Below are 20,286 nucleotides of genomic sequence, written 5' to 3'. Positions count from 1 at the left end.
AGTTTCCTCGTCTACGGGCTCCTCTTGGGAAGTAGAAGGTGGAACTACAGTATGTCCACTAGGCATGGCTACCTTATTGTCTACCGTTTTACCACTCCTAAGGGTTGTTATCGAGTTCACATGGTTTGATGATTTCTCACCAGCTAAAGATATTTGATGGACTCCTCTAGGGTTGGGTTGTGGTTGACTAGGAAACTTTCCTTTTTATCTCAATGTATCATTTATCTGACTAACCTGGGTTTTCAACTCGGAAATAGCCTGAGAGTTAGCCTGCCCTATTCTATTATTTTCTTCTAAACCTTGAGCAACAGATTGCTGAAGCTGCACAGTGTTACGAGTTAACAAAGCAAGAGACTCTTCTAAACTCATAATATTCTTATCGGAAGGGTTTTGAAACTGTGGCGGAGCTGAAGGATTCTTAGTATAGCCAAAACCTGGGGGAACCTGAGCATTACTAGACTGACCTTGATTCTGGCCATTGTACCAAGAAAGGTTTGGATGGTTTCTCCAGCCAGGGTTATAGGTTTCTGAATATGGGTCAAACTTCTGTTGGTTATCAAACCTAGTGTTGTTATAAAGAGCATTGGCTTGCTCTTCAACAACATGGACTTCCCAAAAGGCTCATTTCTTCCACTACTACCACTAGAATGACCTAATTCTAAGGCTTCTAACCTTTTGGCTATAGCTGCTATTTTGGCATCTGACTCATAAGATCCTTCTACCCTATTAACATTTCCTCTACCTAGAAGAATTGTTTTCTGGGGTTCTCTACTATTTTCCCATTGTTGGGTCTTATCGGAGATTTCATTCAAAAATGTCATCGCTTCATCAACAGTTTTATTCTCAAACCCACCTGTGCATAATGACTCAACCATGGTTGTTGTTGAATAATCTAAACCCTCGTAGAGGATCTGAACTAACCTAACCTTCTCCAAAACATGAAGAGGACATTGAGATATCAAGTCATTGAACCTTTATAAGTACCTATATAAAGATTCTCCCTCTTGTTGGGTAAAAGTACATATTTGTGTCCTCATAGACGATGTTTTATGCCTTGGGAAAAACTTATGTATAAAGGCAGAAGTAAGTTGGTCATAGGGTTCAATTGACTCAGAGGCCAAACTATACAGCCAAGATTTGGCTTTATCTTTTAAGGAAAAGGGGAATAACCTAAGTTTCAACGCATCATCACTTAGGTTTTTAATTTTCAGAGTACTACAAACTTCCTCAAATTCCCTAACATGAAAATAGGGGTTCTCATTCTCCTTCCCTATAAACATTGGGAGCGTATGTAAATTCCCAGATTTCAGTTCATAATTTGCCTCGGTTTCAGCTAAATTGATACAAGACGGTCGAGAGGTCCTAGTTGGGTTTAGCAAAGCTTTCAAAGTTGCCATTTCTGGCACTACCAAAGGACTAGGAGTACTAGGGATACTTTCCTCACGAAGAGAAAGATTCTCAAAACTGAAGTTTCCAAAAACGGGACTCTCAAAAGAAGAGTCTTCGAGTTCCCCGCCTTCACAAGAAGAACTACTAGGTTTTTCACTAATCAAACGACCTAGAGGGTTTCTTTTCCAAGCCCGTTTAAAAACTTCGGGCATACACTAGAAAAACAAAATCAAAAAGAAAATCCCTAAAAAGGAAGGGATGTTCTATGCAAACACAAACAAGGCTGACTCCACCACAGGAAACCTACTGATTTCTAGCAAACAAAAAGCATGATGGCTCCACTTAGATTGTTTCTATACCAGCTTCTAATCCTTTGAACGGGAATTCGTTACAATTTAAGCTAACCCCTATGGAATCAATCCGAGTTAAAGTAAGTTGAATAGAGGCGAGGGAAGCTCGGTGGGGCTTTGATACCTAAGGCCTCACCGGTATTACAAGGCGGCGCAGTCACGAATTCAACTTACAGTAACCGTCAAGAACTTCGAAGTATGCTTAAAAGAGTAACCAATATCTTTCGAATGACTTTCCTGTTAAGCTCGTTACCCTTTCGGTCTCGTTCTAGTCAAAATTTTAGTCTTAGGTTCGCGTTTGGTGTCGTTTTCCTAAGGCGGGCAAGAAGAGAACGGTGATGAAATCCGAACCCTTATCTTGTATGGCAAGTCCTTTCCCTTTACTAGGAAATTAAAGTAGACATTTTCAAGTCCTCAACATATATGCATAGAAGGAAGACAGTAACTCGCTGACAGGGGATTCGCGAGTGTTTCGACAAACTTACCTCCCGTACCAGACGGGGGATGAACCTTTGTAGTCGACTCGGGCCACGATTCCTATGTCATGTACGAACACGAGGGGCCGAGGTGATATCGTAATCACCGTCCTTCTCTGCAAACAGTTTATATTTAAACTACCCTTCCGTAGGGTTTAAAAATAATGTCCCAAAATTAAATTCCAAAGTCCAAAAGTATAAAGTGCAAAAGAAAAAGAAAGTCTAAAAAAATAAAATAAAAATCTACAAAAATAAAAATGTCTCTCTCTCTCTTTTTTTTCCTCTCTTTTTTTTTTATAAAAAAAATCTTCTTCTTTCGCTCCTTTCGCTTTGCCTTTTACTCCAGTCTTTAAGTATTCACCAAAAGCTTTGGCAAAATTTTCTTTCGCTCCAAATTCCAAAATCTGAAAGAAAAAGACAAAAACCCAAAAACGTAAAGAAGAACAAATAAAAATAAAAACCAAAAAAAAAAATCTAAAAACTCTAGCCTAAAGACAAGTCCGCGTCGGCAGCGCCAAAAATTTGATGTGTTTTCAAAGTTGTTGTAGTAGTATGATTCGTTCAAGACTTGTGAAAGAGGATTTTTAGATTTTTTTTTAATAAATAAAAATAGCGAACTAATTTAAAAAGATGTTGTGAAAATTATGGAGAGAATAGACCTAGGATTCCACTATTGCTTGATATTAGTGATTTAATAAAACAATAATTATGCATCTCAACATTCAAATTGATTCTAATAGTATTGCCTAGACATGTAGATTTCCAAAAGAATAGATGTTAATCCAAGCATAGAATATCAAAACCCTGAAGCAAGCATATTCTATCAAGAGAAAATACACCTAACTAATCAAAATCATATAAACAATTTTTAGTTCAATGCAAAAATCATAATAGAGTTGTTGTAATTAATTAATATAAATATATCACTTTTACCGAAACAACGGCTTCCTCCATAGCCCCAAGGATTGGGTTTAGCTCATCATTGTGTAAACACACTCAAAATATTTGTTCATTGCTTCAAAAATTGTTTACAAAGATAAAATGGAGAGAAAATGATGAAAATCGGGTGTTTAAAACTCTTCCCCTAATCACTTCCTAATCACTCACCCCCCTTCTCTTACATCTCAGGAGCTATTTATAACCCAGCAGTAACCACAAATATCTCCAATTACTCCTCAAAATCTTCACAGTGAAGGAATATTATTCTCGGGAATAATTTCCTATTTTTTTCTTTTCTGCACGCATGAATGAGCTGTAAAATATCTCCAATTACTCCTCAAAATCTTCATAGTGGAGGAATATTATCCTCGGGAATAATTTCCTATTTTTTTCTTTTCTGCACGCATGAATGAGCTGTAAAATATCTCCAATTACTCCTCAAAATCCTCACAGTGAAGGAATATTATTCTCGGGAATAATTTCCTATTTTTTTCTTTTCTGCACGTATATTTCCCACAGTAACACCAACAGTAAGTGAAACGAAAATATATTTGTTCCCTGTTTTAGCTTATCATGCGTTTGTTTAGTGTTGACGTGTTCCAACGTGCATATTTCTCGAAATATATTGATTCTAACTCATGACAGGATAATCTCTCAACGCAGCTCTGAATAGTAAATGTCCTCCGGGTTGCCTTAAACACTTTTTCGAGCCAATTTTTCCGAAAATGTTTATTTCCTAAAAATACATAAAAACACAATATTAGTACAAAAATCGAGTACCAGCAATACATGAAATTAAGGACAACGTATACACAAAAATGTGTCTATCAACAATATGAGAGGACTTACTCCAATATACTTTCAAGAGAATCAACTAGACAGTCAGACTCAATCTATAGGAAAGTATATCAAATAGCGATATCTCTATTTATCAATTCAATCCGCAATCAAACAAATAAGAATTTGCGAGCCCGATTGAATATAATAGAAATAACTTGAACAGTACCAAACACCAATTTTCAAGTGTCAATCAATTTATATCAACAACCAAATTTTGGATTATCTAACTGATTGATCTTAACACACAACTTGTGATATTTCTATTATATAACAAAAAATAATGTGGAAAATAAATAACACAGACACCAGAAGTTTTGTTAGCGAGGAAACCGCAAATGCAGAAAAACCCCGGGACCTAGTCCAGTTTTGAACACCATATTGTATTAATCCTCCACAGACACTAGCCTACTACCAATGAACTTCGGACTGGACTGTAGTTGAACCCTAATCAATCTCACACTGATTCAAGGTACAGTTGCGCTCCTTACGTCTCTGATCCTAACAGGATACTATGCACTTGATTCCCTTAGCTGATCTCACCCACAACTAAGAGTCGCTATGAACCAAAGTCGAAGACTTGATAAATAAATCTGTCTCACACAAAAAAGTCTATTGGAATAGATAAATCTGTCTCCCGCAAAAATACCTACGAGTTTTGTTCCGTATTTTGATAAATCAAGGTGCACATGAACCAATTGATAAACCAGATATATATTCCTGAAGAACAACCTAGTGTTATCAATCACCTCACAATAATCGTAACCGTATGGTAACGAAACAGGACATTGTGAAATCACAAACGATGAGATGAAGATGTTTGTGACTTCATTTTTTCTTACCTATCAGAGATCACTCTCGATAAAATCTTAGAGAAGATAGTACTCAATCACGATAGAACATGGCAAGACCAGAACATGCAACTACATAGAAAATAGTTGGGTCTGGATTCACAATCCCAATGAAGTCTTCAAGTCGTTAACCTACAGAGTTTCGTGAAAAACTTAAGGTTAAAGGAGAATCTACTCTAGCTTATGCAACTAGCTAGTATCACACAGGAGGTGTGCGGATTAGGTTTCCCAGTTGTTAGAGTACTCCTTTATATAGTTTTCAAATAATGGTTTGCGATCTTAGTTACCTTGGTAACAAAGCATTCAATATTCACTGTTAGATGAAAACCTGATTAAACCCAAGCTAATAGCATTCAACCGTTAGATCGAACTTATCTTGTTATACACAAAACAAATGCACCTTCATTTAGGTTTGAGTAACCGTACCTAAACGGGTACACCAAGTTGGCTCAACAATAGTTAACCGAAGTTAGCCATATGAACACTCTCATATCAACCTTATTCATCTTAACCATAACTAGTTCAAATGACTCAAATGAAACTAGTTAAAGAGTTGTTCAACTGCTATATTCTCATAGAAGTATACAAGAACACAATTGAAGCAAAATCAGTTTGATTCACTTGAATCAATTCATGAACATCATAGCCACGGTTTGCAAAGATTGCATTCCTTATTATATAAATGTATTATTTCATGTTACAACCGATTTTAGAACTTTAACCTTCAAGTATGCAAACAGGTACGCATACTTGAAATATCCGGACTGGGTTTGGGTTTTGCCAGTACGCGAACAGGTATGCATACTTCCAATCCCAGCAGAAAAACTTGGACATGAACTTTACGCCAGTACGCATACGGGTACGTATACTGGACTCCTGCTAGCCCTAGAAAAGGCTGAGCCCAGCTAAATGTGATAATTGGCTCTGAAGGTGTTTCTTTTGATTGTTTGTCTATAATTAATTACTCTTTTGGTAACAAATGTTTAATTTGCACTGGATTGAGGAATATGAAGTCATTTTTTCAAATTTCGGGTTTTTGGTATTCTAGTTGGTATTTTGTTATTTTTCTTCACGAAATTGGTATTGGTATTTTGTCATTTTTCTTCATGAAATACCCATGATTAGTACTTTCAAAATATACTTTTGAACTTCGATATCGATGTTCTTGAAGCCTTTTTGAGATGTTATCAAAAAAAAAAAAAATGCTACACATATCAATCTGAGGGGATCTGTCCCTCTTAGTATCACAATCGAGGGACGACCTAGCTATCTCAGGATGTCATTTTCATTTTACCCCTTACACATAATTCAGGGTAGTGTTGTGTTCTGCGTGATGAACTTCATGCTAGTCAAATCCATTGGAATTGAGTGACTTGTCTTCGTGGTATACATTCGATTTAGGGTAGATATCTCCTATTTTTTGCTGTTTAAACCTTTGTACCACAGGTTAACGTGTTCTTAGAAACTCCAGTTATTACCAAACAGATAGTTAAATAATAAACGCAATTACTTACTGATGCAGCGGATATTAGAGAAACTAGAGAAAAGAGAAGTGTTGTTCAGACTTCAAATATTCCTAGGAATATCGACTATGAACGTTGATTAATATCTAGACTTCGGTTTCCCAACTTTAGATAAAAATCGATTAAACTTGAACAAAGTTTGATAAAGAAGATATATATTCCAAAAAAAGTTGCCCTAAACAATTTATGATGGACTCTTTTATAGACTTGGGGAAAAACCCTAACTTGATAGTCAAGAAAGGATGAAAAAACCCCCTAAACCGACTCAGACCCTAATTTGCTATTTTTGGCAAATTATGGTCGACCTAAAATAATGAAAGTACTCATAAAATAAAACAATTCGCCTCAAACGGCGGCCCAAACAGACTCCTAACGAAAGAGTTATTAACAAAATAAAAACTTTCCTAAAATAGCAAAAACGTATGTTTGATACCCTAAACGATGGAATTTGGCTAAATTCTGAAGACCAAGGCAATCAAGGATTGCCTTGTCCTGTTCTTTGGCTTGTTTAACATCGAAATGGACCCCTAAGGATCTAAATTACGACACTTGGATTTTTAGCCTCCAAATAGGCTATAGCCTGCTCATCTGCATCATTCTCTCGGGGTTGGGAGAAATTCGCCCTCGAATTTGTCGTATCATCATCAGAATTATCACCACAAAAAGGCACTAAGTGTTTGACATTAAAAACATCAGAAGTACGGATGTGACTTGGAAGCTTCAACTTGTATGCATTGGAATTAATCTTTGCGACAATTTCCAAGGGACCAATCTTGCGTGCCTTCAGTTTGTTGTACTCGCCCACTGGAAAACGATCCTTTGTCAATATTTCCCAGAAAAAATCCCCTACTTCAAACTCGAAAACTCTGCGTTTCTTATCTGCCGCCTCCTTGTACCTTTCATTAGCTCGAAGCAACTGTTCTTCGGCCAACTTGTGAACTTGCTGCAGCTGTTGGATACGTTCTTCAGCACGAACTTCAATTCTCTTCAAATCAGGAACACGAGCTAAATATATTGGTGCTCGTGGATTGTATCCATAAACAACCTCGAACGGACTCATACCCAGGCTACGGTTAACTGAACGATTAAATGCAAATTCAGCTTGGCAAAGTTTCTGGTCCCAACTTTTCGGATTGTCTCCAACCATACACCGTAGTATATCACCCAAAGAACGATTCACAACTTCTGTTTGGCCATCACTTTGAGGATGATACGCACTACTGAAATTAAGTCTTGTATTAACCAATTTCCACAAGGTTTTCCAGAAATAACTAAGGAATCTTGTGTCTCGATCACTGACTATTGAACAGGGCAATCCATGTAGACGATACACTTCTTGGAAGAACAATTCAGCTACCTTCAGTGCATTAGTAGTCTTCTTGCAAGCAATAAAGTGAGACATTTTTGAAAAACGGTCGACAACAACAAATACTGAATCATGCCCCCTATGAGTTCGAGGTAAACCCAATACGAAATCCATGCTCAAATCTGACCATGGTTGGCTTGGAACTTTTAGTGGTATATATAACCCTGCATTGGTTGCTTTTCCTTTTGAAACTTGACAGATTCGACATCTGTCCACGAATTTAGCAACTTCACGCCTCATTGTTGGCCAGTAATATGATTTTGAAACAAGCTGGAAAGTTATCTCTACCCATGTGCCCCTCGTCATGTAACTCCTTAATAATCTTCAATCGAAGACTAGAATCGGGAATACACAATTGGTTACCTTTAAAGAGAAATCCTTCATGCATAAGGTAATCACTTCGTTTTCCTAGACTGATATTATCCACAATCTCCACAAAGTGTGGATCGGTTAGAATATGTTCAGAATACGAATCAAAATCTATTACCTCAGTTCGCATGGTGTTGAGTAACATACTTCGACGGCTTAAAGCATCAGCAACTTGATTCTGCGACCCAGCTTTGTGCTTCAGTACAAAAGTGAACTCTTGCAAATAAGAAGCCCACTTACCATGTCTAGATGAAAGCTTCTCTTGCCTATTGATATGCCTTAAAGAATCATGGTCAGAAAACATAATGAATTCGTTATGAATTAGATAGTGTCGCCAATGCTTCAAGGCTTGAACTATGGCATAAAACTCCACATCATAAGTACTGTAGTTGGTCTTAGCACCATTCAACTTCTCACTAAAATATGCTACAGGTCGTCCTTCCTGACTCAAAACAGCTCCAATTCCCACCTTCGATGCATCACAGTGTAATTCAAATGGCTTGCTGAAATCAGGTAACACCAATAGTGGTGCGGTTATTAGTTTTGTCTTGACTGCTTCAAAGGCTTTGTCAGCTTCCTCAGACCATGAGAACTTTCCTACTTTCATGCATTCAGTAATGGGTGCCATAATGGTGCTGAAGTGATGAATAAAACGCCGGTAAAAAGAAGCGAAACCATGAAAACTCCTTACCTCGTGCAGTGTAGTGGGTGTGGTCCAATTTCTTACAGCTTCAACCTTGGAATCATCTACCTTTATTCCATCCTTGGTTACGACATAGCCGAGAAATAGAATTTGGTCAGTCATGAATGAACACTTCTTGATGGCTGCAAATAATTTTTCCCGACGTAGAGTTGAAAGCACTTCTCGAAGATGTTGAAAATGCATGTTCATATCAACACTATAAATAAGAATATCGTCGAAATAAACGACCACAAAAGTACCGATAAAGGGCCTGAGAACTTGATTCATTATACGCATGAATGTACTAGGCGCATTGGACAATCCAAACGGCATAACCATCCATATAACCCTTCTCGAGTCTTAAAAGCTGTTTTCCACTCATCACCTTCTCGAATTCTGATCTGATGGTACCCACTCTTCAAGTCGAGTTTGCTAAACACCTTCGCTCCACACAACTGATCTAGCAGGTCATCCAATCTAGGAATTGGAAAACGGTATTTTACTGTGATTTTGTTGATGGATCGACTGTCAACACACATTCTCCACGTTCCATCTTTCTTTGGAATCAACAAGGCCGGTACAGCACAAGGACTTAGGCTCTGTCGGATCAAACCTTTCTGTAACAACTCTTCCACTTGACGACGAAGTTCTTCATGCTCCTTAGGACTCATTCTATAATGCGCTTTGTTTGGCAAGCTTGATCCAGGGATGAGATCAATATGGTGTTGTATATCCCGGAGAGGTGGTAGCTCGTCTGGCAACTCGTTAGGGAAAACATCAATAAATTCCTTAATTAAAGGTTGAGCTGCAATAGGGATACTACTTTCATCCGGCTGTTGGTCTTTGCTAATCAACACATACAGTTCTCCTGCATCTTCTGCCTCAACTTCAAACTGCTTAAACGACAAGAGATTGGTAGTTTGTCGGTAGATGGTTTAGGTGCAATTTCTTTGCTGGGTACAAGTACTATACGTACGTCGTTCCATAAAAAGCTGTAGGTATTTTTATGCCCGTCATGACTAGTTTTCCTGTCAAACTCCCATGGTCGACCCAACAACAAGTGACAAGCATCCATACTAGTAATGTCACACCATATTTTATCTTTATATTTGTTACCAATCGAAAAAGAAACCAAGCAACGTTTGTTTACTTTCACCTCATTCCCTTTCTTAAGCCAAGAAAGTTTATATGGATGCGGATGTGCCTTGGTTTCCAGCCTAAACCGTTTCACGACCTCTTCGTCAATAATATTCTCGCAACTTCCAGGATCAATAACTAAACGACAAACTTTTCCCTCGATCGTACATGTCGACTGGAATATATTATTACGTAACCAGTTGTCGTCCTCATCTGTACGTGGAGTGAGAAAACTTCTTCTTGCTACAAAGTTCACTCTGTATCTCCTGTAACTACTTCATCACTAGGTTCAGAGTCATCCTCTGGATCCTCATCATATTCAGGTACCCAATCATCTTCTTCACGATTGTCTTCATTGAAAAGAACCTTGTTCACACGTTCTACTTTGCGACAGTCAGTGCCTTTGTGCCCAGTTTCACCGCACTTATTACACTTGCCTCCAAAATAGCTGATTGGAGTTTTACTTGGGTTCGAAACCGAATTAGGTTTGTTAACAGTACTAGTTGTTGACGTACTACGATTACTTGTTGGGAAGATGCTACATTGTTACCCCAATTTGAACTTCTACGCCCCACTTGTTTCTCTACCTGCCTTGCTCTATGATGTGCATCCGATATAGAACAACAGTCAAACATGTTAAGTGTATCCTGATATTGCTGAGGAAGACCACCTACATAACGTGCGACTCTTTGCTCATCTGACTCCGACAAATCGTTAAGAGAAAGTAATCGATAAAATTCCTTCGTGTACTCGTCTATAGAACGTGTTCCCTTGCGTAGGTTTTGTAGTTGCTGGTACATCAAGCTGATATAGTTGTGTGGTAAAAATTCTGCTCTCATATGTTTCTTCATCTTCTCCCACGAGACTAACTTCTGCTTCCCTTTACGAGAGCGTTGTAGTTTGTGTTGTTGCCACCACGAATTAGCTCTTCCCCGAAACATAGTTGCTACCAGCTGAACTCGTTTGTTATCTGGTACATCCTTAAATTCCAATACTTCTCAGCTGTGTTCAACCACGAAAGAAACTCCTCCGGTTCTAAACCTCCATAGAATTCTGGAACCTCCACTTTTATTCCGGCCTTCCAGCGCTCAGAATCGTCACGTTGGATTATCCTACCTTCACGGCGTCCTCTACCAAAAGGGTTGGTATAATCCCCTTCTTCGTTGGTATTATCCCCTTCTTCCTCGTCTCCTTCTTCATGATGAATGTTATTCTGACCCATCATCACTCGGATTTCATTCAATAATTCTTCCTTCATCGTATTATAATCAATTGGATCAACTTCTTGGCCTCGAACACGACCACGACCTCGACCAACTGGTAACCTTGGCATATTACTAACCCTGGAATCGAACTGGCTCTGATGCCAACTGATGCAGCGGATATTAGAGAAACTAGAGAAAAGAGAAGTGTTGTTCAGACTTCAAATATTCCTAGGAATATCGACTATGAACGTTGATTAATATCTAGACTTCGGTTTCCCAACTTTAGATAAAAATCGATTAAACTTGAACAAAGTTTGATAAAGAAGATATATATTCCAAAAAAGTTGCCCTAAACAATTTATGATGGACTCTTTTATAGACTTGGGGAAAAACCCTAACTTGCTAGTCAAGAAAGGATGAAAAAACCCCCTAAACCGACTCAGACCCTAATTTGCTATTTTTGGCAAATTTTGGTCGACCTAAAATAATGAAAGTACTCATAAAATAAAACAATTCGCCTCAAACGGCGGCCCAAACAGACTCCTAACGAAAGAGTTATTAACAAAATAAAAACTTTCCTAAAATAGCAAAAACGTATGTTTGATGCCCTAAACGATGGAATTTGGCTAAATTCTGAAGACCAAGGCAATCAAAGATTCCTTGTCCTGTTCTTTGGCTTGTTTCCCATCGAAATGGACCCCTAAGGATCTAAATTACGACACTTGGATTTTTAGCCTCCAAATAGGCTATAGCCTGCTCATCTGCATCATTCTCTCGGGGTTGGGAGAAATTCGCCCTCGAATTTGTCGTATCATCATCAGAATTATCACCACAAAAAGGCACTAAGTGTTTGACATTAAAAACATCAGAAGTACGGATGTGACTTGGAAGCTTCAACTTGTATGCATTGGAATTAATCTTTGCGACAATTTCCAAGGGACCAATCTTGCGCGCCTTCAGTTTGTTGTACTCGCCAACTGGAAAACGATCCTTTGTCAATATTGCCCAGACAAAATCCCCTACTTCAAACTCGACAACTCTGCGTTTCTTATCTGCCGCCTCCTTGTACCTTTCATTAGCTCGAAGCAACTGTTCTTCGGCCAACTTGTGAACTTGCTGCAGCTGTTGGATACGTTCTTCAGCACGAACTTCAATTCTCTTCAAATCAGGAACACGAGCTAAATCTATTGGTGCTCGTGGATTGTATCCATAAACAACCTCGAACGGACTCATACCCAGGCTACGGTTGACTGAACGATTAAATGCAAATTCAGCTTGGCAAAGTTTCTGGTCCCAACTTTTCGGATTGTCTCCAACCATACACCGTAGTATATCACCCAAAGAACGATTCACAACTTCTGTTTGGCCATCACTTTGAGGATGATACGCACTACTGAAATTAAGTCTTGTATTAGCCAATTTCCACAAGGTTTTCCAGAAATAACTAAGGAATCTTGTGTCTCGATCACTGACTATTGAACAGGGCAATCCATGTAGACGATACACTTCTTGGAAGAACAATTCAGCTACCTTCAGTGCATTAGTAGTCTTCTTGCAAGCAATAAAGTGAGACATTTTTGAAAAACGGTCGACAACAACAAATACTGAATCATGCCCCCTCTGAGTTCGAGGTAAACCCAATACGAAATCCATGCTCAAATCTGACCATGGTTGGCTTGGAACTTTTAGTGGTATATATAACCCTGCATTGGTTGCTTTTCCTTTTGAAACTTGACAGATTCGACATCTGTCCACGAATTTAGCAACTTCACGCCTCATTGTTGGCCAGTAATATGATTTTGAAACAAGCTGGAAAGTTTATCTCTACCCATGTGCCCCTCGTCATGTAACTCCTTAATAATCTTCAATCGAAGACTAGAATCGGGAATACACAATTGGTTACCTTTAAAGAGAAATCCTTCATGCATAAGGTAATCACTTCGTTTTCCTAGACTGATATTATCCACAATCTCCACAAAGTGTGGATCGGTTAGAATATGTTCAGAATACGAATCAAAATCTATTACCTCAGTTCGCATGGTGTTGAGTAACATACTTCGACGGCTTAAAGCATCAGCAACTTGATTCTGCGACCCAGCTTTGTGCTTCAGTACAAAAGTGAACTCTTGCAAATAAGAAGCCCACTTACCATGTCTAGATGAAAGCTTCTCTTGCCTATTGATATGCCTTAAAGAATCATGGTCAGAAAACATAATGAATTCGTTATGAATTAGATAGTGTCCAATGCTTCAAGGCTTGAACTATGGCATAAAACTCCACATCATAAGTACTGTAGTTGGTCTTAGCACCATTCAACTTCTCACTAAAATATGCTACAGGTCGTCCTTCCTGACTCAAAACAGCTCCAATTCCCACCTTCGATGCATCACAGTGTAATTCAAATGGCTTGCTGAAATCAGGTAACACCAATAGTGGTGCGGTTATTAGTTTTGTCTTGACTGCTTCAAAGGCTTTGTCAGCTTCCTCAGACCATGAGAACTTTCCTACTTTCATGCATTCAGTAATGGGTGCCATAATGGTGCTGAAGTGATGAATAAAACGCCGGTAAAAAGAAGCGAAACCATGAAAACTCCTTACCTCGTGCAGTGTAGTGGGTGTGGTCCAATTTCTTACAGCTTCAACCTTGGAATCATCTACCTTTATTCCATCCTTGGTTACGACATAGCCGAGAAATAGAATTTGGTCAGTCATGAATGAACACTTCTTGATGGCTGCAAATAATTTTTCCCGACGTAGAGTTGAAAGCACTTCTCGAAGATGTTGAAAATGCATGTTCATATCAACACTATAAATAAGAATATCGTCGAAATAAACGACCACAAAAGTACCGATAAAGGGCCTGAGAACTTGATTCATTATACGCATGAATGTACTAGGCGCATTGGACAATCCAAACGGCATAACCATCCACTCATATAACCCTTCTCGAGTCTTAAAAGCTGTTTTCCACTCATCACCTTCTCGAATTCTGATCTGATGGTACCCACTCTTCAAGTCGAGTTTGCTAAACACCTTCGCTCCACACAACTGATCTAGCAGGTCATCCAATCTAGGAATTGGAAAACGGTATTTTACTGTGATTTTGTTGATGGCTCGACTGTCAACACACATTCTCCACGTTCCATCTTTCTTTGGAATCAACAAGGCCGGTACAGCACAAGGACTTAGGCTCTGTCGGATCAAACCTTTCTGTCAACAACTCTTCCACTTGACGACGAAGTTCTTCATGCTCCTTAGGACTCATTCTATAATGCGCTTTGTTTGGCAAGCTTGATCCAGGGATGAGATCAATATGGTGTTGTATATCCCGGAGAGGTGGTAGCTCGTCTGGCAACTCGTTAGGGAAAACATCAATAAATTCCTTAATTAAAGGTTGAGCTGCAATAGGGATACTACTTTCATCCGGCTGTTGGTCTTTGCTAATCAACACATACAGTTCTCCTGCATCTTCTGCCTCAACTTCAAACTGCTTAAACGACAAGAGATTGGTAGTTTGTCCGGTAGATGGTTTAGGTGCAATTTCTTTGCTGGGTACAAGTACTATACGTACGTCGTTCCATAAAAAGCTGTAGGTATTTTTATGCCCGTCATGACTAGTTTTCCTGTCAAACTCCCATGGTCGACCCAACAACAAGTGACAAGCATCCATACTAGTAATGTCACACCATATTTTATCTTTATATTTGTTACCAATCGAAAAAGAAACCAAGCAACGTTTGTTTACTTTCACCTCATTCCCTTTCTTAAGCCAAGAAAGTTTATATGGATGCGGATGTGCCTTGGTTTCCAGCCTAAACCGTTTCACGACCTCTTCGTCAATAATATTCTCGCAACTTCCAGGATCAATAACTAAACGACAAACTTTTCCCTCGATCGTACATGTCGACTGGAATATATTATTACGTAACCAGTTGTCGTCCTCATCTGTACGTGGAGTGAGAAAACTTCTTCTTGCTACAAAGTTCACTCCTGTATCTCCTGTAACTACTTCATCACTAGGTTCAGAGTCATCCTCTGGATCCTCATCATATTCAGGTACCCAATCATCTTCTTCACGATTGTCTTCATTGAAAAGAACCTTGTTCACACGTTCTACTTTGCGACAGTCAGTGCCTTTGTGCCCAGTTTCACCGCACTTATTACACTTGCCTCCAAAATAGCTGATTGGAGTTTTACTTGGGTCGAAACCGAATTAGGTTTGTTAACAGTACTAGTTGTTGACGTACTACGATTACTTGTTGGGGAAGATGCTACATTGTTACCCCAATTTGAACTTCTACGCCCCACTTGTTTCTCTACCTGCCTTGCTCTATGATGTGCATCCGATATAGAACAACAGTCAAACATGTTAAGTGTATCCTGATATTGCTGAGGAAGACCACCTACATAACGTGCGACTCTTTGCTCATCTGACTCCGACAAATCGTTAAGAGAAAGTAATCGATAAAATTCCTTCGTGTACTCGTCTATAGAACGTGTTCCCTTGCGTAGGTTTTGTAGTTGCTGGTACATCAAGCTGATATAGTTGTGTGGTAAAAATTCTGCTCTCATATGTTTCTTCATCTTCTCCCACGAGACTAACTTCTGCTTCCCTTTACGAGAGCGTTGTAGTTTGTGTTGTTGCCACCACGAATTAGCTCTTCCCCGAAACATAGTTGCTACCAGCTGAACTCGTTTGTTATCTGGTACATCCTTAAATTCCAATACTTCCTCAGCTGTGTTCAACCACGAAAGAAACTCCTCCGGTTCTAAACCTCCATAGAATTCTGGAACCTCCACTTTTATTCCGGCCTTCCAGCGCTCAGAATCGTCACGTTGGATTATCCTACCTTCACGGCGTCCTCTACCAAAAGGGTTGGTATAATCCCCTTCTTCGTTGGTATTATCCCCTTCTTCCTCGTCTCCTTCTTCATGATGAATGTTATTCTGACCCATCATCACTCGGATTTCATTCAATAATTCTTCCTTCATCGTATTATAATCAATTGGATCAACTTCTTGGCCTCGAACACGACCTCGACCACGACCTCGACCAACTGGTAACCTTGGCATATTACTAACCCTGGAATCGAACTGGCTCTGATGCCAACTGATGCAGCGGATATTAGAGAAACTAGAGAAAAGAGAAGTGTTGTTCAGACTTCAAATATTCCTAGGAATATCGACTATGAACGTTGATTAATATCTAGACTTCGGTTTCCCAACTTTAGATAAAAATCGATTAAACTTGAACAAAGTTTGATAAAGAAGATATATATTCCAAAAAAAGTTGCCCTAAACAATTTATGATGGACTCTTTTATAGACTTGGGGAAAAACCCTAACTTGCTAGTCAAGAAAGGATGAAAAAAACCCCTAAACCGACTCAGACCCTAATTTGCTATTTTTGGCAAATTATGGTCGACCTAAAATAATGAAAGTACTCATAAAATAAAACAATTCTCCTCAAACGGCGGCCCAAACAGACTCCTAACGAAAGAGTTATTAACAAAATAAAAACTTTCCTAAAATAGCAAAAACGTATGTTTGATGCCCTAAACGATGGAATTTGGCTAAATTCTGAAGACCTTGATTGCCTTGTCCTGTTCTTTGGCTTGTTTACCATCGAAATGGACCCCTAAGGATCTAAATTACGACACTTGGATTTTTAGCCTCCAAATAGGCTATTGCCTGCTCATCTGCATCATTTACCATATGTAGATTCCTCATCATCTAATTAGTGAAGTTAAAACAAGAACCTTTGATTATTAATCAAAGAAAATTGCAATGATACACATATCGGTCCAAAACGATAGGTTATCAAGGATGAACGATACAAAACCCTACCTACATGCTTAAAGAGAGAAAATGAAGTACATTCTTCTTATTAAACGCATTAACTAAAGATAATAACTGGATCTCATATCATACTAGCTAATAACTGGATGATGATAGCTTCATTGCGTCGACCAGGAACCAAGAGCAGTAGTTGATGATGGCAATGTAAGGCTTTTACAACAACACCTGCACAATAATAGAGAAGGAACGCACCCCATTCTCGCTAATAAAGCTCCTCTTGCAGAACATTGACTTGTACAATAATCACGTGTACAAAGGCTACAACTGGTTATGGGGGTTGGTATAAAAGCCTCCCCTGCTTTGCATATATTTATTGGAGGTGTTGGTGGAGGGGGCGATGGGGATGGTGGAGGGGCTGAGGGAGAGGGCGGAGGTGGTGGTGGTGGGGACGGAGGGGGTGGCGAGGGTGGTGGTGGTGGTGGTGGGGATGGAGGTGGAGGCGAGGGCGGGGGTGGAGGGGGAGGTGAGGGTGGTGGTTGTGGGGGGGATGGAGGAGGAGGCGAGGGTGGTGGTGGGGATGGAGGGGGAGGTGAAGGTGACATATTTTTGCAGCAGCAATCACAGTCCAGACTCGCACTGGGTCCTGGCCTTCCCTTTGGGGTGCATTTTTGATTGACCACTGGGCTTTTGCCACAATATTTTTTACAGTTTTGTTGACAACAGACGCAATTGTGTGTGGGATAGCAGCTGACCAATATGTATATGTCGTGCGGATTACATATCTCTTTTCCACCCAATGAGGATGCGATCGCAGTTACCTTCCACGGAGGCGAAATCTCGGTTACCTCCCATCGAGCCAATGCCACTTCTACTGAATATATCAAATCAAATGACGTTACGATTAACATTACTACAGATCGACGATTAATTTAGGAAGCTAATATATCTCACATCGGACATTTATACTTAAATGATTTGCACAGAGTAGTATAGATCGAATTAACTTACATGATATGCTAGCAACCGAAATGAGAAAAATTGCAACTAAAGATATCTTAGTTGCCATCATTTAGACGATGACTTGAATTGAAATGTGAAAACCCTTCTTCTTTCCCTACTTAGGGTTGGGATGCATACCATGTATTGAGTAGGAACGTCTACTTATAGGAAAAACAGATCTAACTTCATTAAATTTCATGTACATCAAAAGATAAATATTTGTCTTCTTTATTTTTCTGTTAATTTACTGTAAATGTTTAGCTGGATTCTCTCGGTAAAAATGGGCAACTGAAACGAAGATTCCTTTGCGATAGCATGTGAAGTGCTTCGGAACTAACCAACCATTTCTCTAAAAAAAATAATACTATAAATAAAAATAAATAATAAAAAAGATAAATAGATAAAGAAGTGAACCCATTTTTTCTGTCCAAAACCTCAAATGGTAGATGAGTACTAATTTTCATGGCTTTACCAAAACATATTTTCATGACTTCACCTAAAAAATAAAAAAAAATAAAAAAAAATAATATTCACCACCTAATAACCAGAGAGTAATTTGGTATCCTCGGATGAATGGCAGGCACTGTAAACAGTCTCTTAATCAATTTGAATTTTAAATAAAAGAATACGGATAAGAACAACGGAATCCATGTCATGAACAAAGGTTTTTGTATTTATTTTCTAAAAAAAAATAAAGAAATCCAGCTCACTTCCAGAAGATTACAAGATCTGTATATAAGAAGTAATCTTGGAAAAGAAAAAAAAAACAAACACAAAGACAAGATTCCCAGCGCGGTATTTTACACAAAATTGGTTAAAAAGACCAAAATCAACAATTCCTGAATGAAAAGAATATTTAGATTTTGATATACTGTTTAAATGGATAAAAGTGTAAAAATAACCAGATGTAAACAGTTTTATCCTACTCATTTTCAAATATTTTTTTTTTTTATTTTTAATTTACATCAGGATGCATCCAGTTTCATCCTTACTATTTTTTTAAGTTTAAGTCAGGATAAATCCAGTTTCATCCTTGCTATTTTTCTAGTGTCCGTTTCACCCATACTAATTTTTACTCGTCCATTTGAACCATGTTTTAAAAATATTTGGACATATGACCAATTTTCCGAATATTGTATCATGGGGAAATATCGAAATTGTATGTGCGATGCGTATGGCATCGCATACGAGAGTCGGGCCTTTTTTTTATTGAGTGGTCTGGAATGGCCATCACATGGGGTGTACAATCGAACTACTGAAATGAATCAATTAGTTTAAGCCTTAAGGCCAATAAATATCTTCACATTTTTCCATTAACCAGGCCATGCACAACAATAAACCCCATGATAAAGGAATGATCAACGTTTGATTCTACTGCCAAACCCATAACATCATCTCCTAACACAACTCCTCCACTCGATTGTTTTTGTTTCAACTCTGCAATAATTTTTCCTGTTTGGACATCCACTATCTTGCATGATAATTTGCTACACCCTTCTAATCTCTCCATTCTATATAATCCAAATCTGTTTGCTCCGATTCGCTTCTCAACGTAACGTTCATTCCAAGACCGTGGTTCAAGAATTTTCTGACTTGGAACCATGGTTTCCCATTAAAAGCATTGCCTGATTTTGAACCTTCCCATCGTCCGAAGATACGTAATTTCTGCATGATTATTAAATAGTAAGCAAATGATTATTAACTTAACCTCGAATTCTGTAGTAAATAGCACAAGTGATTCATGTGAATTTTTTGCTTACTTCTCTAAGGATAGTGGATAAAACTTTGCCATTCACATCCATTAGATGAACTTCATTATTATTCTTACGACCATAATTATCGATTCGATAAGCAACTTGACCAATCGAATCGAATACAGTGCAACCATTACCATGCATAACTAATGAATTCATCCATATTGTGAATACCTCTATCCTTTGAAGAACAACAAGAAGATGAAGAATGTCTTGGAGTTGAGGATAAATCTTAGACATGATTTTAGGAATTGCAGTAGTTGGATATGGTGATTGAAGAGTAGAGAGTATGGGTTTTATAAATGATTGGGAGTGAGAAACTCTAGGAGCTAAGGCATGGGGCTTCTTGATAATGCATGGTGTAAAGAGTATCTAGAGCTTTTAAATTGAGATGTTAGGTCAAATTTGGAAGTTTCTTTTTCCTAGTTCTTACCTTTGTGTGTCTCATTTCAAACGTGACTTTCCTCCACACAGAATCTAACTTAGTGGAACCGAGTGAACTAATGCGATACATATCTTGCATACTCTATGTTTGGGACTCGTATTTTGAATCGGAAATCTCAAAGTTGCAAATAACGGAATAGATACTCAGTAGAACTCTTTCTTCCAGC

General features: G+C 38.6%; 1 protein-coding gene and 1 pseudogene across 1 annotated transcript; both read right to left on the bottom strand.

Moving 5' to 3' along the window:
* Positions 1–17,080: 17,080 nt before the first annotated feature.
* LOC113326341 (sulfated surface glycoprotein 185-like) lies at positions 17,081–17,524 on the bottom strand. Its single transcript, XM_026574087.1, has one exon. It carries the CDS (start codon positions 17,522–17,524, stop codon positions 17,081–17,083), a length of 444 nt encoding a protein of 147 aa, XP_026429872.1.
* A 1,452-nt stretch (positions 17,525–18,976) lies between these two features.
* LOC113326622 lies at positions 18,977–20,000 on the bottom strand (annotated as a pseudogene).
* Between the last annotated feature and the right edge of the window lie 286 nt (positions 20,001–20,286).

The sequence above is a fragment of the Papaver somniferum genome, unplaced genomic scaffold, assembly GCF_003573695.1.
Source record: "Papaver somniferum cultivar HN1 unplaced genomic scaffold, ASM357369v1 unplaced-scaffold_10, whole genome shotgun sequence".
Taxonomy (NCBI): domain Eukaryota; kingdom Viridiplantae; phylum Streptophyta; class Magnoliopsida; order Ranunculales; family Papaveraceae; genus Papaver; species Papaver somniferum.
Note: the sequence above shows the minus strand (reverse complement) of the source record. Positions and strands in the feature narration are given on the sequence as shown.

What these genes read in the sequence shown, in the direction of transcription:
- LOC113326341 (XM_026574087.1), bottom strand. Translation starts at nt 17,524, where the DNA reads ATGTCACCTTCACCTCCCCCTCCATCCCCACCACCACCCTCGCCTCCT.